Source organism: Epinephelus moara, chromosome 9 (assembly GCF_006386435.1).
Source record: "Epinephelus moara isolate mb chromosome 9, YSFRI_EMoa_1.0, whole genome shotgun sequence".
NCBI lineage: Eukaryota > Metazoa > Chordata > Actinopteri > Perciformes > Serranidae > Epinephelus > Epinephelus moara.
Genome location: NC_065514.1, coordinates 5,793,860 through 5,817,761, shown reverse-complemented (window position 1 = coordinate 5,817,761; position 23,902 = coordinate 5,793,860). Strand labels below are relative to the sequence as shown.

Sequence of the window (23,902 nt, the reverse complement as noted above, 5' to 3'; positions counted from 1 at the left end):
CGAAGTTGAACTCATTCATTAAATCTGGATTTCAGACAAAGATTTGTGCATTTGACATCAAATCAGTGTGGCTCATGAGCCTTTAAAATGAAGTAGGGGTGAAACTAACAATTATTTTTAGTTATTTATTAATCATTTGTGCTTTAAAATGTCCAAAGCCGTTCATTGCTTGGTTTCTGTGGCGATACTCCTGCCTGCTTCTCCAAATGTAGGATAATGATGACCACTGTCTGCTGCAGGTAATATACTGACTATAGCTACGTACTTCATAAAAACCCACTTTAAAACTGAACTAGTGGTTCCCGACCTTTTTGTCTTGTGAGCCTTTAAAATTAAGTGGGGCTGCAGCTACAGATTATTTCCATTAGTAATTTATCTGTTAATTATTTACACAATTACTCATTTGTTCTATAAAATGTCAGGAAATACTAAAAAATGTTTAAACAAATTCGAGGTGTCGTCTTTGAATGTCTTGTCTCATCTGACCAACCATCCAAAACCCAAAGATATTTAATTTATTGTCATTTAAGACTTCATAAAATCGGCAAATATTCATACTTGGAACCAGAAGGGAATGTGAAACCAGTGTGTTTTGGTCATATTTGTCTCGTCTCGTCGTCCTCCGCTTATCCATATTTGTTCAGGATAAATTTTATATCTAACAGCTTATCACTTTATCATTTAAGCATGATAATGAACAAGGCCCACATATGAACCCTCAGAAGTTATAGCCTTTGTTTACTGTAGACATGAGTAGTTTTTTTGGGGCCTCAAGACAAAGAAAAAAATCCTTATATGCTTTGCTTATTTCTCCTTTTAATGTGAATAAAACTGTGGCTAGGAACAATTGCATTAAAAAAATCTGGTGTATTTAAGATTCAGCCATTTCAGCTAAAACAGTACAACTGATTAAATAATTTTTAAACATGAACATAAACTGTATAAAAGATGTGGATGTAGAAAGCCAATGCAGAACACGTTTATTATTGTAAACTAAAATGAAAATAAGCAGCGAAAAATATTGTCACAAACTGACACTAAATACAGGGCTCCCACAGTCATGGAAAACTTCGAAAAGTCATGGAATTTCACAGTTATATTTTCAAGGTCTGGAAAGCTAAAAAAAAAATAAAAGTCATGGAATTTGTGCATTGAAATTATTACAGTAATTTTCCCAGGATAACCTTCAACATAATGTAACATCCCGGCAAATTATTTTCTGTAGCTGTCAACGTAACGTAGCTCTAATATGTGTCAATGAGTGACAATGTTCTGTCTCTTCCTTCAGGTACGCCTACTAGCTGAAACTATATTTGAATAGAGTTTGAGTCTGAAGAAAAAAGAAAAAAAATGTTAAGGGTCCTTGAAAAGTCATGGAAAAGTTTTGAAATTTTGTCCATGAAAATGTGTGGGAACACTATAATGAAAACAATATCCTTTAAGAAAAACAAAAATTAAACTGAAACAACATTGCCTGGTTAAAAAAAAACCCAATAAAATTAAATGAAAAGAAATGTAACGTCAGCTTTAGTGTTTTTTGGCTGTAACATTTTACAACCCAAAAAAGGAGGCAGCACTGAACCACAGGAACTGAACAGACTTGACATTCTAGGAGATGACACTATGCTGCGGTTTCACATTGGACATTAAGGAAGTGCAAAGATTAAACATTATGGCCATTCCTACACAGTACTCCAACCATGCAGTCTGTATGTTTAAGTAACGACACACTTCTGAGACATTATACCTGGCCACAACATTCTGAAAAACTGAAACTGAACTAAAATGAAATAGGAAAACTAATTGAAAACTCAAAACTATTTTAACCTTGATGCAGAAGTGCCTCAAACCTGCATTCTTTCTAATGGCCATCAGGGGGCGACCCTACTGGTTGCAAAACCAGAGTTAACACTTGATTTATTACCTTGGTAAACATCTTCCTCATGAGTTAATGGTCACAATCTCTACTTTCAACTGCTCTTCAATGCAGCATGATGTTTCGTAAACTATGGTTACATTTAGAGTTAAAACAGGGTATGGTTGTTCAAAGCCTCTACACAGCGCTGAGGCTGTAGTCAATGCAAGACGCTCACGCCATTGTGTGCATTTATATCAAAGATGTATAATGATTTATACTTTTGCAGTAGTGTGTTTGTTTCTCTTAAATCACACCTCTAGAACACTAGGTAGTGATGGGGTTTCTTTGCCACTGTGTTGGGTTTCTGTGAAGTGCAGAAAAATTGGATTGAATCAAGTAACACACCTAAAACACATTAAACATGGTTAGTAGTGACACTATTAAGCAAACGTACAAAAATCGCCTTATTTAACAAAGGTAACGTTACAAAATTTGTCCCCGTTATACTCAAGAGGTTCCCCAACAAAACAGTTGTCTTAAACCAGACACGTTTTCCCCTACATATACAACATGCTAACGTCATTAGCATAAGTCTTTGACATTTTACACTGCATAAATTAGCAGCTAGCTGAATTTTTCTCCACTTGAATGAAGCCTGGATAAATCACACACATCTCAAATGCTTTATTGTCTTCACAATTTATTGTTTCATATCTGCGAAATAAAAGTAAATAAAAGCTTTGTTTCCACTGAGGGAAATGGTTTTCAGTTTACAAAAATAAACAGGAAGTCTGCGTTGCTGTGATGTGTAGTTACATTTCTGGAGAGCTGCACGTCCACATATCTATGCAGAGCCTGGGCACCTTAGCATAGCAACCATAGCAACCTCAATCAGGATGGAGGGGTAATGAGTATTCTCCACAGCTCCACCCTCTTGTCAAAAATATGGTCACTTCTGGCTCCACAAAAACGAGATGTTGATGTCGAGATGCCGAACTCGAGGCCTCAAAATGGTAGTCCATGAACCAGTGGGTGACATCGCGGTGGTTGCGTCCGCTCCTTTTACAGTTTGTTGTCATCAAGTAGCTTCAAACTGTATGTTGTGCGAGTTGTATAAAAATTCAAGTACTTGACAAAATGCCACTAATTTGATTTTATGTCGTTGCATGTGAGTAAATGACAGAACAGCAAAATTATACATCTTGTTTTTACCTGAGAAGAAACAAAGTGCTTGTGTAAGTAAGAGGAGAACTGTACAAATAAAACCTTTGCTAAACTGTTATTTACAGGGGAGAACACAACTGCCTTCATTGTCTTTTCCAGTGGATGTTTGTGCCTTAGAGTCTTTAAAGCAGTGTCTGTGCCGTGAGCGTCCTCAGAGGGTCGTGCTGACCAGTCCTGACTTCATGAAGCTTCCATGGGACACCAAGCTCTGTTTGCTTTCATCTGATGGATCTGAATGATGCTGTTGGAGGAGAGAAATATTCAGCCTTTACAGAAATACTCAGATACCTTGAGAAACAGTAGAGCAGTGGTGGAAGTAGAAATCCTCGGTTACTCTGTTCTTCTCGTCCACTACATCTCAGAGGTAAATGTTGTACTCTATACTAGGGCCTACCTAATGGTTGACCAAAGGTTGACTGGACCATGTGGGCATTTAATTTGAAAATTAAATTTGGCTCAATTTGACATTACAAACTTTGTTCTTGGGAGCTGGCAGAGTAAAGTCCGTTTGATGTCCGATCCAACTGATTTGGACATTTGCATTCTCACGCACAGCTCCCGAGAGTGATGTCTAGATAATTTCAGGTTTGCAGTGCATGTGTGAAAATGGCTACAGTGACAAGGCTAACTGTTAGCATCACACGGCTAACGTAATGGTTATTATCAGGTTTTGCTGGGAGGAGAGTGCCTCAGGAGATGGTCATTTAGCACTGCTTCTTACCTGTGTAACAGAAACGCTGAGTCTAATACTTCTAAATCTCAAATCCTAAATTTGTTGGAGCTAGTTTGCTCTTCTTGCACATCTGTTTCACAGCATTTTGTCAGGGGTTGTCGCAGACTCAGAGCCTGTTGTTATTAGCATTCATGTTTAGCACAGAGTGGAGTATTTTCACAGTGTGGTGTTTGGACTTTTACTCAAATAAACGATCTGAAATCTTCGTCCAACGCTGTAGTAAAAATATTCTTTCTTACGTGTCTGCGGAAGATTCTGTCCAGCAGGCTGGGTTTGGGTCTCTCAGGGATCTGAGTCCAGTCCAGATCTGCAGATCGAGACCCCTCAGGGCCAAAAACGTTAAGCTCCCTGAAACATCCCGTCTCTATCACCTACAAGAAAAGAAACATAGTGAGGTTGTGACACCACCACAGAGCTGAGGGGTGAAAAATGGTTCTAGAATAGGATAGTCTTCAAAATAACTCACAGCATCTCTCTCTCAGCCCTGCTCTAACTCATTGCCACCTGCTGGTTTACTCTGTTCAGGTGTGCTGCTGCCTTTGGTAATGAAGGAGGAGGGAATTGTTTGGGGAGGGTTTGTTTTCATTTTGTTTGTGGAGGAGGAAGCTGAGGACAGATGCGGAAGCTGGACACACTGCCATGGGAAAAAACTCGTTAATGGTGTTTCCTCAACCGGCTGAGGGCAAGAGGTATAACCAGGGTGTGTGAAGCAAACTGACAAGATAAGACCGGGTTGTTTCCTTTCCTGATTCCAACCTGGTGAGTTTGATTCCCCTTTTTTTGGGATACATTTCTTTTTTGCAATATATTGCTTTTTCCGGGTTTCTATTTTTGCATTTTGAAGGGTTAACATTGACACTTTCTTTCCTCACTTCAATTACTTTCATTAAGGAAAAGTGTTTTATGCTAGACTAAGAGGATAGTTATTGAATGAATGAATGAATTACTTTTTTTGAACCAAAAATTAAAAAAAAAATAATACAAAGATAACAGTGTCCGAAAAGGAGAAGGTAGAAGTAAAACGTTTATGTCCCATACCCCTTTCTTACATTTCTTCTTCTAACTCCTATATTATTTTTTAAAAAATTCCCAAATTTATTTACAACTAATATACTACTATCCCCAGTCTATTTACCAACCAACTAAATAAATAAGAATTTAACCCAGTTTATTTACAGTCCAAATACCACCCAGTGTTACGAAATAAATTCAAAACACACATTAAACACACATTAAACATGGCTTAATAGAGACAATTTCAAACTCAAGTACACAAATAAGCTTCACTATAACTTGCAGCATTCACAGACAAATACTTGTCTTTATCTGGACACATTTCCCCCACAAATACAACATGCTAACATTATTAGCACAAGCCTATGGCATTTTACATTGTATAAATTAGCCTAGCAGCTAGCAAACTTTTTCTCTTCCAGGGACAACAGCAACATGTAACAAAGGTAACGTTACAAAATTTGGCTCCATTAAAACTCACAAGGTTCACAGACAAAACAACTGTCTTATACTAAACATGTTTTCCAAACAAATATAACATGCTAACATTATTAGCGCCAGCCTATGGCATTTTACATTGTATAAATTAGCCTAGCAGCTAGCGAACATTTCCTCTACTCAAATGAAGCCAGGGACAACAGCAACATTTAACAAAGGTAACGTTATAAAATTTTACTCCATTACGGCTCACAGGGTTCACTGACAAAACAACTGTCTTATACTAAACGCATTTCCTAAACAACTACAACATGCTAACGTTATTAGCACGAGCCTATGGCATTTTACATTGTATAAATTAGCCTAGCAGCTAGCAGAGATTTCCTCTGCTCATATGAAGCCAGGATAAATCACACACAAGACTTAAAATGTTATTTTTGTGGAGGCTTTACTGTCTCCTTCTTATCTGTGAAATTATAACTTCATAGGAAGTGAATTAGTTCTCGCTTTAAACATGATAATTGCAGTTTTAAATTTGGCCAGATCTAAAAATTTCAATGCACATGACTGTGAAACAGTGAGTGTGTTTGTGTGTTACCTGTACTGTTAAAATGGACACTCTTCCAATTGCCTTTGTAATTTTTTCCTGTATTTACATTTGGGGAGGGGGGATAATATTTAAATAAATATTGTTTAAGCATTATTTAAGTTTCCTTTTAGTACTTTCCTTATCTGGTGTCAGAAGGGAATTAAGGGCATTTTTTTGCTCATTCCCCTTTAATCAAGTTAAAGTCATCACTGTAGGTTTTGAATTTAACCTATAACTAGGCTTTAATGGTAAACTGATTGTTATAAGGTTTTATAGATTCTGTCTGGACAGATATTGTGATGTTATGGACGTACCTCATTTTGCCAGGTTATAGGGACACTGCCTGTGTTGAACTTGGAGTAGAAGAAGTCGTCTCTCTCGTCCAGAACGACTCCCTTCACTGTAGAAAACTCATCAATGTCCTGCACGTCGCTGCAGTACACCAGTCTGGGCTACAGGAGGGAAAACACATCACGACATACAGTGAGATGAGTAATCACCCCCAGTGGTCGAAGGTAACTAAGTACATTTACTCAAAAACTATATTTAAGTACAATTTGAGTTGCTTTACTTGAGTATATTCATTTTCTGCAACTTAATACTTCTGTTCTACAACACCGCAGAGGGAAATATTGTGCTATTTACTCCATTATATGTATTTATTTAATACAGTATAATACAAAATATAGTCAATAGTGATATTTTTGTAGGATAGCATACAGACTACTGAAATTAACACTTTTTTTAAAGATTATTTTTTGGGATTTTGCCTTTAATGGATAGGACAGGGGAGGGAGAGAGGAGACAAAAAGCAGCCAAGGGCATCAGGCTGGAATCGAGCCTACAGCTGCTGCAGCAAGGACAGAGCCCTTGTACATGGGGCGCCCAGTGCCTTTACTTGTGGTAGAGTATGTTTACACTGTCTATGTCAGATGTTATGGGATAAAGCTGCTACACATGTGCAGAGGCAGTCTTTGTGTCTAAATCACTTTAAGTTAGATAAATCATCAGAATACTTGCATCAGGTTTGAACGAAGGCTCGACGAGTCCGGCCTCCAGCATCCTGAAGTTGATTTTTCGGAAGAAAGCATGCGACTGTACTTCTTTCCCCCCTGAGCCTGAGCAGCCCAGCCTCTGTTCTGGGTCCTTGTTCAGGAGCTACAACACCGGAAATAGAACTTGTTGATTCCTTAAAAGATGGACTTTGGATTTGATCAAGCAGTTTCTGGACTTACCGAGGAGCAGAGGTCTTTCACCTCCTTACTGAACTTCTCACTAAATTCCAGCTCCTCTGTCTGAATCCTTCTCTCCATCTCGGAGGGTTTAGGATGCTCTCCTCGTGCTCGGAGTGGGGGCTGCCCAGCAGTCATCTCATAAATCAGACAGCCAAGGCCCCACCAGTCAACGCTCATCCCGTAATTCTTTTGGCTGATCACCTCAGGAGCTAAAAGGAGGATGCAGATCAATTAACTCCTGTCTGCAGCAGCTTGTAATGTAGATGGGTTAATACGGGTGTTACTGTAGAATTTTTATGTGGTTTATGGAGGTTTTAATCCCATCCAAACACCACAGATTAATTCATCAATAACAGAAATGACAGTAAGTGTTTTCCTCATTAAATATGCCAGCCTAGTTTGGGCCAAAGTAAACCACATCAATACTTTTCTACATATCAGGTTTAATGATGTCAAAGGAAATGAAGAAAAAAATATATCAAGGAAAAGATTGGTTATGTTATTTTTACATGTGCAGCAGAGGTGCATGTGGGACACCAAACAATCAGGAAATGACATCTAGATAACCAACACATCCGCATACCTTAAAGACAAAATAGGCCATATGCCAATGACTGGCATATGCATGTAACCATAGATCTGGAGTTACATCCAATAACTACTATTTAACATTGTGTAACAGTCGCAGTTGTAAACACATAGTTAACGTTATGAAAAGGTCGCAGTTTGTTTAGTTTTATGCATCAAAACTACTTGGTTAGGTTTGTAAAAGACTTACAAATACCTAAGTGAAGTATGTTACATAAATTAACTTGTGCATGACAAAAGTTAAAGAGTTAAAATAAGACAATGTTGTATTTTCATACAGGACACAAACAGCAGTTTGTCAGGTAACTAAGTACTAACTAAGTACTACTGTTTAACGTTGGGAAACAGTAGCAGTTTGGTTAGGTTAACCCACCAAAACTACTTGGTTAGGATAGGGAAAAGATGTTTGTTTCATAACTTACATACATGATATCAGCTATGTCCATTACATTAGTAAACTTTTGTAAGGGATTCGAAATAATTCAGTGCTGAGTTTTGATTTCACACAGGACACGAACAGCAGTCTCCTGGGTCAAAGTTTTGTAACTAAGTACCAATTAACAAAGTAAATACTATGTAATATTGTCATTGTAATAACGGTCGCAGTTTGGTTAGGTTTACCAACCAAAAGTACTTGGTTACATTTAGGAAAAGATAATCATGTGGGCTAAAATAAGTATGTTATATAACTCAATTTACTTACGCAAGTTAACTTAACGTTACCTATGAGATGTAAGTTGGGTAGGTGACATGAGTTAATTTACGTATGTTAGTTGAAATAAAGCAGCGTTGACTTTTGGTTTCACATGGGACACGAACAGAAGTCTCCTGGGTCAAAGTCCTGTAACTAAGTACTAACTAACAAGGTAACTACTATTTAATGTTGTGAAACAAGAAAATATATTTTGGATTATAGTAAGTATGTTTGTTACGTAACTTACGTAGGTAAGATAACATCTGTAATGTACGTGTTATCAGTTATGTGTATTACAGGAGTTAACTTACCTATGTTAATTAAAATAAGTCCGTTACGACTTGCAGGTAAGATTACATACGTTATGTACGTGACATGAGTTATGAACATGACATGAGTAAACTTATGTCTGGAAGTTAAAATAAGTCAACGACTTGGTTTCACATGGGACACAAACAGCGGTCTCCTGGGTGAAAGTCCTGCAACTAACTTACAAAGTAAATACTATGTAATGTTGTAAAACGGTTGCAGTTCGGTTTGGTTTAGGAAAAGATCATGTTTTTTTTTTTTTGTTTTTTTTTTGTTAAACGATTATTTTTGGCGGCTTTTTGCCTTTTAATTAAGCTGGAATCAAACCGTCTGCCATTGCAGCAAGGGCATTGCCTTTGTACATGGGATGCCCGTTCTACTTGCAGAGCTACTGGGCCCGAAAAGATCATGGTTTTAGTTACAATAAGTACGTCTGCTATGTAACTTGAATTACGTATGCAAGTTAACTTAATGTTATGTACGTGAAGTACACTACCTAAGTTAACTTTTGGTTTGACACAGGACACAAACAGCAGTCTCCTGGGTCAAAAACCTGTGTTTGATCCGTCTATCCACTCCAACCTCCTCGCTACATGGACTTTGTCAATTTCTATGCTGCACAACCTGACTTCTTCCTTTGTTCCAACGTAGCCTAAAGATAAACATAAATAGGTGTCGTAATAAGCTGATTGTGCAAACAGCCTAAACCCTGACTGCTGAAGATTGAGAACAGTTTGGACCTCAACTTTTATCTCTTGGGGAGTCTTGTTTTCTTTACAGCCTCACAGAGCTGCTTGCAGAAATTAGCCTCTGGGGCATTCTGCTGTAACAAAAGCCGACAGCATCTTGGTCCTTTGCAGACTTTGGCTGGAAATCAATACTGTGAGGTACATACATACCCATGTATCCCAGTGTGCCCACTCTTCCTCGCACCAGTTTCCCTTCAGACAGCCTCACAGCCAAGCCCAGGTCAGAGATGCGGATATGTCCTTGAGGGAACAAATACCAAAAAATTCACTGAACTGGTTTAGATTTTTTTGTTTTTATGACGGACTTTCCCTTCTGCTCAATGAATTCCTTTACTTCCCTCCCCTTTGGCTCTGCTGAGGCACGCAGCAGAATCTATCACTGGTTCTTGGAAATAATACAATAACCATGTGACACTGTAGGCACTCTAACCAGTAATTTGTAATTATGGAAACACGTAAAAGCAAAAGTTAGTGCCAGATCTCCAAACGTGCTGCCAAGAATGCAGGAACAGGTGCAGAGGTTTCTTAAAATAGACACCACACCTGATTCCCACAGGCCTTTCACGTCCTCAACCTGCCTTTGTTTGAATCCTTGTCAAAATACCATCAACATGATTGTCTGGCTTAACTTGAACTGTTATCATTTTGATCATTCAGACTAATTTAAGAGCTAAAAATAGTCAAGAAGGTGGCTGTTGAACATTTCATCATATTCTGCTTACGTAGTTTGGAATCTGATCTTCCTGTAGGTCATTAGAATGTTGTGTATGATCTATTTATTGCACACTTGAAAAAAACAGGAGGTGTTTACTTTGGCTGTACATACCGTTGTCATCCAACAGAATGTTTTCTGGTTTCATATCCCTGGAGGTTAAAACAAAACAATAGATTTAGTAAGTGCATGACAGTACATTTACTGAAGTAGTGTACTGAAGTACAATTTGGAGGTATTTGAACTTTGCCTTTTATGCCAGTCTCTGCTTCAACTCCACGACATTTATCTGACAGCTGTAGTTACTTTACAAATTAAGATTTTGCACACAAAACATACAAAGAGCTTTTAAAATAAATTTTATAAAATATCACAATTTGTTATAAATTCAATGTACGTCTGTCCCATTCCCACAATATCTCAGGAATGCCTTGAGGGAATTTCTCCAAATTTGGCAAAACATCCTCTTGGACTTAATTATGAATTGAATAGATTTTGGTAGTCAGACATCAAGGTCACTGCAACCTTGTGGTTGTCTCGTGAACACCTTACAGGGATTTTTTTTTTTTTTTTTTTCAACTTTGGCACAAATGTCCACTTGGACTCAAGAATGAACCGATTAGAATTTGGTTGTCAAAGATAAAGGTCACTGTGACTTCCTCTGTCTCGTTCTCGTGAATTCAATATCTCAAGAGGGCCTTGAGGGAATGTCCTCAAATTTGGCACAAATGTCCACTTGGACTTAAGAATGATTTGATCAGATTTTTGTGGTCAAAGGTCGAGGTCACTGTGACCTCACACAACATGTGTTGGCCATACCTCAAGAGTTCGTACACTGAGTATGTCAACTTTTTACACAAATGTCCAATATGATGAAATAATGAAGTGATGACATTTTATATTCATAGTCAAAGGTCAATTTCACTGTGACATCATAACAGCGAAAACACTCTTCTGGCCATTACTCAGTGTTATAACTGAACATTGACATTTAGTCAAACACCAAACTGATGACATTAATCTTGGGTGTCCACCTTTACTCTTGGGTGTCCACTCCCTCCACCACTGTTGCTGAGGCGGACACACACTGACCTGTATAATATTGACTTCTGGTGGAGGTGCATTAAACCACAGCAGACCTCTGCAGCGTAGAAGCACACTCTGTCTTTGTCCAGGCCGGGCTCTCCCATGTTGTAAATATGAAACCTCAAGTCCCCGCCACTCATCATGGTCAGAACCATACAGAGGGCGTGCTTGGTCTCGTAAGCGTATGCCAGGTTCACCTGGAATAGAGAATGAAGGCGTGCATGTTGAAGTGTAGATCATTTAAAGTGTGAGTTTGAGTTTGAGGCTGGCAGTATTTTATATTGGTGTTGTTATCAGTGGATCCTCTGTAAGGTCTGTCCATCAGTTCTTTCTGACTTCCTGTCTGTGACTTTCAGCCCCATAAAGTTGTCACAGCTACCGATACTTCAATACATTTTTAATACCACATGTTTAAAATGATAGAACCTCTTTTAACCCAAGGCTGCATAGATTAAACAACAGGTGTTCTTGTTTCCATGGAGACTGCTGTGCTGTGTCTTCAAAGTGAAGCAACATAAATAAGAAAAGAAATATACTAAAAGCAATAATAACAGCAAAGAGTGTGTAGGCATACAAGGTAGGGAAAACATTTAAGAAGATAATTTTCTAAACCAGCGGGAAATAGTGCATTTATTGGGGATTATTTTCAGCGGCAGATTAATCCCCATTTAGTGCTGTTGTGGGAATTTGTGGCAGCAGGATGGTGTATGTGGGGTTGAGTCATCTACTGCAACAGTGTGGCTCACTGATGTGTTATCGATGGCCACAAAGACAATAACTGCATATAGGTTTGGTTTGTGATTTGTTGACAGTAGAATGCAGCAGCCAGAACACTGTCGAAGACCAGACAAAGAGCACATGTAAGTCCTATTTTAAAGGCATTGCATTGGCTGTCTATCAGTTTTAAAATCGATTTAAGATTCTCTTATTAGTTTGCAAGGGTGCTTTCACACCTGCCCTGTTTGGTTAGGTTCAATTGAGCTCAAGTTTGTTTGCCCCCTAAGTACAGTTGGTTTGGGCAGGTGTGAACACAGCAATCACACTCAGGTGTGCACCAAGACAACCGGACCGAGACCTTCTTGAAGAGGTGGTCTGAAGAACGTGTTCCAACCTGGATGTGAACCAACTGCAGTCACATGACACATTGTTTGGGTTAAACATGAGCATGTTACAGTCCTGGAGGATTATTAATGTGCACCTCCTCCTGTACTGCCTTAATATGCACATTCAGCACATCCAATGCATCAAAACATTGTTTTCTAGTTGGAGCCGCGCCTCGTTTTCAAACTGTATGGTTTGACTAAAATGAACAATGACAGCAATATAGTCCACGATGAGCAGCGCTAAACTCAACCTGCATAGTTGTCCCTCCATTGTGACATTAGAAAGTGTCACATTTATCTTGCAAGTGTACTCTTCTTCAACGTTTGCTTTACTTCCTGGATTTTTCCCACGTGGAAATTCTGACCAATCAAGAGCAGCTTTCTCACGCAAGGCATTTGATCTGGTCTGCTTGTAAATGCTGCTGTGAGAACACGAACCAACTCTAGGCAATTATGCAACTTTGGTACAAAATTAGTCCCTGATTCAGACCAAGACAAGTCTAGGTCTGAAAGCACCCTACATCACTGAATGGCCTGGCACCAGTTTATCTCTCAGACATGCTTCTTAGATATGTACCCGGCAGGTCCCTTAGCTCCTCTACTGCTGGCCTCTTGGTTGTCCCAAGGATTTCAACAAAACATTTCCATGGGGAATCAGTGTTTAGCCACTGTGGCCCAAGTCTATATGGCACATACTGCCTGAGCATCTGAGAGACTCCTTTGATTTAATTTAGAAAAATGCTAGAAAATCACTAGACTTATCCTTAACTTTTCTGGGTTTGAAAGCTTTTAAAAGCAATGGAAAGCAGGCAGAATATGTCTGCAGAATCTGTAGGCAAGGAGAGGATATTCTGCTATTGGAATCCTTCTGGTTTCTGTTTGTAGTACAAGTAGTATTGACCAATCATGTTTGGGCGGCAGATAAACAGTTCTGTGGAAAGCGAAAGAGGCGGAAGGCACTGGCTGAAATGCAACCGAGGAATCCATGAATCTGCATTCGTACCCAGATATCTATAGAGATTAGTCATTAGGTTCTCAGGATCTGTCTCAAGCTGCTAATCAGAGTGTTAACAATGAGTGGCATATGTAAGAGGAAGTCTTGACCCGGATATTCACTCTATCATTGTCAGATGATAGTTGATGGGTTGCGAGATATGAAAGGGCGTAATCGTAGTAATCTCACCACAAATCGACTGTCCAGCCCTTCCAGGATCTCTTTCTCGTTGAGAGCCATGCTTTCTCCTCTCCTCTTCTTCACATGAGTCTTCTCCAGCTTTTTGCAGGCGTACATCATTCCTGTGGCTCGCACCTGACAAGCCCACACCTGCAAGACAAAAATATGGTCAAAGGACAAATGAAAGATTGTAGTGGTGTTTGAAAGAGATAGTGTCCCAGTGAGTGTTGCACTTCCATAAAGCTGGAGACAGAATAAAATCAAGTGAGATATTCTGCATAAAACTTCCTGGTTTGGGTCAAGCTCCCAAAACATTGAATCCTAAACGGCATCTCACTGATTGGTAAATGCCCTCAACTCTCAAACTCCACTTCACCAGTTTGCAACGCTGGCTTTTGGCCTTGACTTGACAAAACAACAATTGTTACTTAACTGTTTGACAAATGGAAATGGACTCTGTGACTGAGTTGTGACACGTACATTTGGTAGAATGTTCCTTTAGGGTAGCTGTTTTAACAGATTGTTGAAAGAGGGAGCTAAAGAAATGTGTGGATTGCTTTTGTTCAGAGATGATGATGGTCTGCAGTCTTATTTCCACACCAGGACGGCCCAATGTCAGTTGTCTGCAACTGATTTTATTATTTATTTCATTTGTATTTTGATTTGTTTTATGGGATTCGATTTGCAAAAATTGGCCATAAATGAAACTGCATGATTAAAGGCAGTCAGAGAGGCCGGTTTAAAAACCAGAGGAAATCCACTGATGAATATATTTTGTAGAATTAAAGTTATATTATGAATTAAAAACAGACCTCTAGTAGTATCTCAGGCCTCTGAATTGCCGCCTTCACCTCCAAACTTTTCAGCGATTCTAAAGTCTAGTGTTGTACTCCTTAGTTGGAGAGACAGTTGACCAGTCAGAGCTATGTTAGATAATTAAGGACATCTTATTAGAGTGTGTTAGTGGACAGATGGCAGGAAACAGGAAATAAGGGAGACAGTAATGCAACAAAGGTCCCCTGCAGGGTTTGAACCGGGGCAGCCCGACCAGGCAGCTTTGTTAGTGAGATTCAGTGGGCCAGTATACTTCTTAGACTAAGGGGTCTGGGGCCGGTTGCACAAAGCACCTTAGGTGAAGATTTTCCTTTAAATCCGAGTTTCCTTTAGATAAAATCAGTTGCACAACACACCCACAAGTCTTCTTCCGTTTTTCTCCTTATCTGGGTCTTATACTTAAGGAATTGCTTAAAGTTCATGAAACCGGTGCACGGAGGACCTTAGCAACCAAAGTAAAGAATAAACAACATAAGGTACCTCAGACTACATCTTAACAGCAACATAAGTGAGTGTGTCAGTGAGGGAAATTAAGGCATCCTGAGGTGAACTCAATGGAACCCATAATGATGAACAATTGAGTTTGCATTTCAAATTTTACCAGAGGTCAATTTCTGATTTGGAGTTGGATCACTTAACATTCTGAAGCTGGGCTGTTCCAGCCCTGTAACAATTAATGATTGCTCTGATGTTTTATGCAATGTTTTATACCTTTCCAATCACTTATTGGCAAGGTATTTCATGTACGCAAGTCAACGGTACACCTGGTCATTCACCAGGTTTCAAACGCCCTCACCCATCTGCTGAGCATCGTGGTTAATTTCCGTTCCAATCGTTGCAGTTTGCTTTCAGCCTTTCAAGAGATCCTGTACAACACCCCTAAGTAATTTCCTTAGCTAAGGAAAAACTAAATCTTAAGTGTCATACTTAAGGAGCAAACTTAGGGTGCTTTGTGCAACTGGCCCCTGACAATCACACCCACCTCACACTGTAATGGATCAGCTGTGTAAAGGTAAGAAATGGGCGCCAGGGTTGAACTTCGCTCTCTAGTTTCCTTCTCTCTAACTGAGCAAGACTTGACCATAAAGGCTTTGTGCGTTTAATTCACCTGTAAATATAAATGTTTTTTTGTTTTGTTTTTTGTCATGAGTGCTTTCATATAGAACACAAATATTAAGTGGTAAAAGAGCAGTGTATGTTTAGGTTGGGTTTTTTTTTAGATCGAGGTCAATTTCTTCTGATCTTCTGCATGGCAGATAAAGGTTTTAACCAATCATATTGTGTGGAACAGACATCGCAGAAAGGATCTCCAACGATGACAGGCCTGTTGTAAAAGTCACACGTGTGCATCACTGCTGAAAGGAATTGCTTTGTATTTTGCATTTTTATGTCATTTAGTCGTCACGCCCCCGGTGTGTAAAGGCCTTAAGAATGTCAACGTCCCCTTTTCCTTACATAACTGCTTAGCTACCAAGCAAATAGTGACAGAGAAAATGTTGAATGGATGAGAAGGAGATGCACAGAGCCACACAGGTTATTGCAAGTCAAACAAAAATGCTTTAACCCTAAAATGACTTAGATTGTCCTGAAAAAGTTAACAGCTACTAGCGACCTCTCGCACAGCTGCCTGTCAGCTAAAGATGATGTTGGCAGGCTTTTTACTGACTGGTAAGTGCAAAACAAAGTACCTCACGTGCCATGTAGATAGTTCTTGTTGAACTAATGAACAGAGGTGGGACCAAGTTATTATTTCGTAAGTTGCAAGTAAGTCTCTGGTTTCTTTGATTGCTCCAACGTTACTTGGATAACTGAGGCAATTCTAGAGCTAATACATGCCAGTGAGTGCTGACATCCAGGGATGCGTGCATTTATCAGACCCAAAACCCATGCAGGGTGCCCCCCGGGCCACTTTGATGACTCTAGATAACCTTGAGTTGATGGCTGGCCTTCGTGGCGGCGACGTCTCATTCGAATGTTTGCCCTATCAACTTTCAGTGGTACTTTCTTTGCCTACCATGGTGATAACAGGTAAAAGGGAATCAGGGTTTGATTCCGAAGAGAAAGCCTGAAAAAATGGCTACCACATTCAAGGAAGGCAGCAGACGCACAAATTACCCACTCCCGACTCAGGGAGGTAGTGACGAAAAATAACAATATAGGACTCTTTCGAGGCCCTGTAATAGGAATGAGTACACTTTAAATCCTTTAACGAGGATCAATTGGAGGGCAAGTCTGGTACCAGCAGCTGCGGTCATTCCAGCTCCAATAGCGTATCTTAAAGTTGCTGCAGTTAAAAAGCTCGTAGTCGGATCTTGGGATCAAGCTGATATTCTGCCATGGGGCGAGGTACCGTCTGTCCCAGCCCCTGCCTCTTGGCGCCCCCTAGATGCTCTTAACTGAGTGTTCAAAACAGGCCCCGTTGCCTGAATTCCACACTCAAGTCCCAAGTCCTAAACTTTGAGTTTCAGGGTGCTTTCACACCTGCTCTGTTTAGTTCGGTTCAATCGAACTCAAGTTCGTTCACCTCCTAAATGCGGTTTGTTTGGGCAGGTGTGAACACAGCAGTCACACTCAGGTGCACCAAACAACCGGACTGTGACCTTCTTGAAGAGGTGAACTTTTGTTTTGTGCAACTTCAAATGTTGAATGAAGCTGGTAGTTGGTGCGTCTCCATCTGTAATTTTCAGCTCACACGTTTTGCACACTGTCATTCATTTTCTGTTGACCACAGCACAGTATTTGTAGGCAGCAAAATTGTCTTTTGGTATATTTTTTCAAGGTAGTGCTCAGTAACGTAACGTTAGTTTTTCATGGTTCTGTCCTACAGCTTGACTGGATGCTGTCGGATTGGTTTCAGCTAAATGGAACTGGGGAATTTACTGTCAACTTGCAGGGAATAAATAGTGTTAATGTTAGTTGATTCAAGAAATGAAGGGAGATAAATTTATTCGTAGCACATTTTATGAATGCTTCTCAATCTCTTGGCTTGTGGGTAAGCGATCACGTTTTTTAAAGTCAGAAGGCTCAAGCCATAGTGAAGTGATGAGTCATCTGTGTTAAAGTTCAAGTCGAGTTGCAGGTTTTTGATTTTGTCAAGTCGAGTCTAAAGCCATCAAATTTGTGACTCAAGTCCAAATTTCGAGTTCACACCTCTGCAAATGAAACGCCCAACCTTTCCAATCCTAGAGACAGATATCTCAAAACCTGGACAAATACAACCACCAAACTATATATACATTTGTTTAATTTGGATGAAAGAGCTCTTTCAGTAATATCCATAAGACAGAAATATTTTGTCATTAAGGTGATGCAACTGCGGTCTTACCTCTCCGAACCCTCCTTTTCCCAGAAGTCTGTACTGTCTAAATGTCTGCTTGGTGATGGGCTGCCTTGAAGAGAAAGACAGGTTGTTGTTTTCACTCTGAATGGATTTGTTTCTTTGAAAAAAAGGAAGTCTTAATGGAAACCTGATGCAGTTTAATGTGGCACAGAGTCAACAGTGTGTGCGGCGGAGCTTCCAAGTACAAGCTGATAAACCAGCTACCCAACAAACCACATCACACATAGTTTATAGGTGTCTTATTTCCTTATTCCAGAAACACCCACACACTGACCTCTCCAACATCTTCCACTGTAGGAAACGGTCAAAAAACATGCTCTCCTGGTACTGGAGGAAGGGCTCGCCGCACAGGTATTTATGTAGGTCTCTAATACATGAAACAAAGAGGTTAGCTTGTGAAAACATACGCAAACGTATAGCCAGAAGGAGCATTTATGGACTTACTCCCTGCAGTCTTGGAAAACGTCCATGCAGGGGTCGAGCTCCAGATTCTGTCTGCAGGTCTGTTCATGCTTCAGCACGATGGACACACACTGATTGGACTGAAGACACAAGGATGAAGAGGTTAAAACAGTAAGTAGGGTTTTTCTAAAGATATCAGCAAACTGAAGTAGTTGGTGTAGAAGTAAAGATGTGTTTTCTGTGTAGCTGTCGGACCTGATTCCAGAGGAATCTCTGAATGATGCTGTAGCCGAAATCTCTCCTCTCCTCATCACACTTTGTCTCAAAGACGTCCTAAAGGAATGAGAAATGGATGCATGTGTACAGGAGCAGCGTGTGAATGTTTCAGGTTAGTAAGAGGCAAAAAACACAGCTCCAAGTGATCACATCCAATGTACTGACTCTGTGGTGGAAAGTAACAGAGAACATTTACTTAAGTACTATACTTAAAAGGATAGTTCAGAGTTTTTAGAGTGGGGTTGTATGAGGTACTTATCCATAGTTGGTGTATTACCTACAGTAGATGTCAGTTGATACGCCCCCAGTTTGGAGAAGCAGGCAGGAGTACCGCCACAGAAGCTAAGCAATGTACTGCTGTGGAGGGGGGCAGCGGCAAAACATATTTTAGCCACCTAAAAGAATCACTATCAGTAAAGTATTTTCACCACTTTACCTTGCTGTCAAACAGCAATTTTCAATGGGGATCTGAAGCAGTTGTATTACTCTCCTAAAAACCAGACTCCATTGAGAAAAACAGTGATTTAACATTGCAGAACACAGGAGCTGCTGGTGTACTGATGCCTTGATCAGTTAGTTTATTTGTGTGACTTTGGTTTTTTAAAGTTTTAGTTGGATTATCCAAAGTCCCACAGTAAGACAAACTAACTAACTTATTGAAGCAGCAGTAGACCAGCAGCTCTCATGTTCAGTGAGGTAAAATTACTGGTTTTGTCAATGGAGTCTGGTGGCTTTGACGAGAGCATAGATGAAGCTGTTAATAGCTTCCCCATCGATGCTGGCTGTCAGATGGAAACGTAAAGCTGTTAAAATATTCTAAATGTAGCACACACTTAAAATGATATTGTTTTTAGGTGTCTAAAATATGTTTTGCTGCTGCCCCCATCCACAGCAGTACATTGCTTTGCTTCCGTGGCAGTACTTCTGTCTGCTTCTCCAAACTGAGGATGTACTGAACGCCATCTACTGAAGGTAATACACTGACTATGGATACATACCTTATACAACCCCTCTTCAAAATATCCAAACTATAAGTGTAATTTAAGGTACTTGCATTTTACTTGAGTATTTCCACTTTATGTACTTTTTAACTAACTACTACTACTAAAAATAGATATAGTTGACTTAGCTCCACCACGGGCAACTTTAAAGTACTGCTTACATATTACGACATCAACAACAGTGATAAAAATAGAATAACTCTGACAGCAGCCATTCTGCATCATGAGTGTTTTTACTTGATACTTTAAGTACATTTTGTTGCTGATAATTTTATACTTAAATTTAAGAGACATTTTGAATACAGGATTGTAACTTGTGGAACAGCTACTTTTAATTGAGTAAATTATTTCAATATTTCTTCCACCACTGATCAGAACATCAGACTCTAAAAACTATATGTCAGAGACATCCAACACCAAAAATGTATTACAGTGCCAAACACACAGCGCCTATTTCAGTGTGCATATTAAAAAGATCAACTTTTTCTGTGTTGTTATTCTCCCTCAATCCAAACGTTGGTCAGCTGTCCACTTTTCATAGTTTCTGTATCGTCATAAATTAGAGTGAAGACTTTTTCTGTCCTTATTTAAGATATGCTCCTGAATATATTTTTTAATTTAATCATGACAGTAAAAATGTAGTGTCAAATGTCAGCCCAGTTGCCATAAGAAAACGTTGGCATTGTACGTTTCTGCAAACCACAGATACATTACATTTGAATGTACCATATCAAGGTTTCTGAAGTGACATAGTAAATAAGCTGACTTTCATCAGGAGCTGTTATATACCAAGACATCACTGCATTTCCAGCTGGCATAGTGCCACAACAAGCAGTTTTTTACTGAAACATTGATGCATTTCCAGCTGGAACAGTGTCGTAAAAAGCGTTTATTTTTAACAGAGACATCGCTGCATTTCCTGCCATGATTGTGGTACCAAAACTGGGTATTTTAAGTCAAAACCTTATCTTTTCCCAACCATAACCAAGTGGTTTTGTGTCCAAACTTAACCACATATTAACTGACAAACTGTAAACGTAAAGAAACGTTAAGTTTTAACATGTCCGTTACATAATCAGATGTAACAGGGTGTCCACAGCTCCTTAAAAAAATCTTAAAATGTCTTAAATTCAGTGTTACAACAATAAGGCCTTAAAAGTCATTAAATAGTTTTAAATTTGAATTTGTGAGGTCTTAACTACTGCAGACAATTTTTAATTTCTCTTAGTGAAAATGAGTGAAGCCTTTCTATGTAGAAGTCCACATTTCTAACGTTACACATGTTTAAAAAAAATTATAATCCTGCCACTTTACTTCAGTCTTACACTCACCTGTTGGCAAAATGTAGGCTGACTTAACTCACTCTAATAACCATGTAACCATAGGCTACTACTTACCTGCAGTGCTTACATAAGTAAAACATGCTCTGTCCTAAATTTGGTTAAAAGGTTGAATGCGTCTTAAAAGCATTAAATTTAACTGTCTAATACTGGTAGACACCCTGTGTTCATAGTTTGCAGAAACGTACACAGCCAAAAATTACTCTGGCTATTTGGTTGCAAATACAGAGTTTTGTAAACCACATTTTACAGCTGAACACTGTGGTACTCATGAAGCTCTATTTCCTGTTAACATTTATGGTACATGGCAGCCATCTTTATGTTGCATTTAATGTTTGTTTTTTTACCATAAATGTATTAATCGTTGTTTCCGTGCACTGAACAAAAAAAGTTCTTTCTCCATCCAAACGTTGCTCAACTAAACTTGAGTAAATGTCGTGAAATACACAGATGATGGAGTCATGGCACTTAAAATGTGTCTCATTTAGAGTTTTATAATTTAACTCTTTTTACTGACTTACTTTTACGCCAGCAGTCTTTATGTTGCATACAGTATTTTTCCTTCCTTTTTAGTATTTCCATAAATGTATTAGATGGTGCATGATTGCATTTGCATGCTCGTATAGTATTACAGATTCCATCAGGTGCTCTCAGGACACAGTGTGACCTGAGCTGTGACTGCAGTGATGACTTGTGATGGACAGTTCTGGACTTTTGTCTCCTACATTTGATGTTTTTAGTTGATATAATTCATTATTTTTATTGTTTGTTCTGACTGTACACTGCACCACAACCTGCATGCATCTGTCTAACATGTGATCTATGTTTCCTCCAGTGGAAATCTTTATGAATAGGTTCCACAGTTTAAAGTGTACCAGAGCGTCCTGGAGGGAGATGTAGTTCTGCAGGTCAAGTCGACTCCGACAGAACAGCTGGAACAGCTTCTTGCCAATGGGCTGCTTCACACACATACTGCAGTAGTCTCGCTCTGACGGGAGAAATTACACATGACGTGAAACCACGCAACAAACCCTCCTTAACCAGGTGTTGACTTATGAAACACACACACATACCTATGTTCATGGCCAGGTCCATACACTGACTGATGTGAGGAAAGCGAAGCATTTCTTTCCATTTGCAGCTTCTGCCTTTACTTCCTCCACCTGCACACAGCGGAGACAAAACAAAAACACTGTGATGTTGTGTAAACGCAGGACTGAAGTTATAACTCAAGAGTGACACAGCTCTCAGCGGCGTGTCATAAACGCGCAGCCTAGCCCGTCAGGTTTCAGACAATAGTGCGCTCCACTACAGTGAATGAACTATTAATAGCTCAGGGAACAGGTAAGCAAAGCCTGTGGGACCACATTACTCTGCAACTTAACTTTTGGACTTAAATGGCCATGCTGTCACTGGAATGTTTCATCTTCAGGCTCAGTTAGTTAACAGTGCATGTTTACATTACATTAAGGGAGAATTTAATCCTTTATTTTACTGAGAAATTATCTGTTTCTGGTGTTTGAGTGAAGCTTTCTGCTCAGTTTTCTTCAAAGATTTCTTCTTCTTCAAAGATGTGAAATTGTTGAGGACAAATGAAGCCAGATCAGTGAGGATTAATCTAAAAAAAACAAAAAAAAACAAGGCCTAAAAGTCATATCAGTGATCTGTGATCAGTTTCATCACTTCTCATCTGTCATCACCATGTTGTTTGGGGAAGTCACCGTCCTCAGTTCACCCAACCAAAACACAACAAGAGATTCCTGTGACCCTGACGGATTATGTCACAAAGAATGAAGGGAGAAAAAAATGCAAATTTAACTTTAGAAACTTCCCAAAAACAAATGCAGCATGTTTTTAAATTTGTCTTTTATTTGGTCTAAATATATTAATGAGAACATCTGACATCCAGTTACATGATTCTTGCCACAGTACCTACTTTCAAGAAGTGAGGAAATACAAACATTTTGGACACAGAAATTATACAGATGAAAAAGGACTCCTACCTTCTCTGGCTTTAATAAGAGCACTATTCGCCACCATGCTTTCAATCTCCATGTAGGACTGCGTGTTTGTTCCAAAAGTTGCCCCGGTGTGTTTGTCCAAACGCTGCGGTACGATCCAGTGTTCATGCACTGACTGTAATAAATTAAGAAGTCATCACCAGCCACAATAAACAAATAGCAACGGTCCAGTCGGTTGAGTTGGAGTGATGAGGTGTGCCGCTTGGCTGCTGTCTAACCTGCAGTCCCTGTGACTCACGAATGAATGGAGGTGAAGGCACTTTTTGTACGACAGACAGCGTCTTCCAACCACAGGACACTCCCTTGTCATCACAGAGGCGGGACAAACACTGATCATCACCTGAGGAACGTGTAGACTCAGAGTGAGGACACAAAACAGAGGCATCATTTGCATTCAGGCCCTTACATAACAGGAAGCATAAGTCACTTGAACTGTACTGAATTGATGTGAGTAGATTTTACCAGAAACACACAGAAAATCAGTGGTGGAAGATACACGCAGAGCTTTTACTCACATATTTTTACTAACACATCTGTTACAAGTGAAAGTCCTGCATTTAAAACTTTTCTCTACAGTACAAAAATATGAGCATTTAAGTCTAATTAAAGTAGCAAAAGTTAAAAAAGGTAAGTGTGTAGGATCCATACTAAAAGCCAAGTTTGACGTGCCCCAAAAAATATTCGACAGTTTCTACAATCAGGCTTCCACCTCACCATCTGCGTTGCAAACATCCTGTCTCCAAAATGTTCGTAAGCACGGCTCAAAGTGTCTCCCATCAAGTCTCTTTTTGTAGTTCACTACTTTTCCACAGGAAGTGGCGTACGCCTCTTTCAGGCCTCGTTTTGTGCGTACGCAGTGTTTAGAAATGAGACCCCAGGTCCATTGAAAGTCACAGAAACAGAAAGGTGACATCAAAATGTTTGCTTTATTCACCTGCGCTCATCTGCTGTGTGAAAACATCGGAAAGTCACTAACCTTTTCTGGTGAGGGTAGCAATTCTGTTTTATAGTATCAAAAGTGGACTTAACGCATTATTAAACTCTGTTAGACAGAGATATTGGAAAGGTGTTATTTCTGGTTAATACACAGGATTCAGCAACATTTTGATGTTAGATTTAAAAGTCTGTGATGTGTGATGGTAGCTGGCGGCCAGGCCACTGTTCAAGACCAACAAACAACAA

General features: G+C 39.5%; 1 protein-coding gene across 1 annotated transcript; it reads right to left on the bottom strand.

Annotated features, from left to right (window-relative positions):
• Nucleotides 1-2,069: 2,069 nt before the first annotated feature.
• grk5 (G protein-coupled receptor kinase 5) lies at nucleotides 2,070-22,971 on the bottom strand. The gene is made up of 16 exons (XM_050052629.1): nucleotides 22,703-22,971; nucleotides 21,773-21,862; nucleotides 21,575-21,687; nucleotides 18,338-18,415; nucleotides 18,125-18,222; nucleotides 17,955-18,047; nucleotides 17,666-17,729; nucleotides 13,516-13,656; nucleotides 11,236-11,426; nucleotides 10,258-10,295; nucleotides 9,582-9,671; nucleotides 7,092-7,300; nucleotides 6,877-7,014; nucleotides 6,171-6,308; nucleotides 4,055-4,186; nucleotides 2,070-3,323 (listed from the first exon to the last, which is right to left on the bottom strand). The coding sequence occupies exons 1-16, from the start codon at nucleotides 22,752-22,754 to the stop codon at nucleotides 3,234-3,236; spliced, it is 1,755 nt and encodes a 584-aa protein (XP_049908586.1). The 5' UTR covers nucleotides 22,755-22,971; the 3' UTR covers nucleotides 2,070-3,233.
• Between the last annotated feature and the right edge of the window lie 931 nt (nucleotides 22,972-23,902).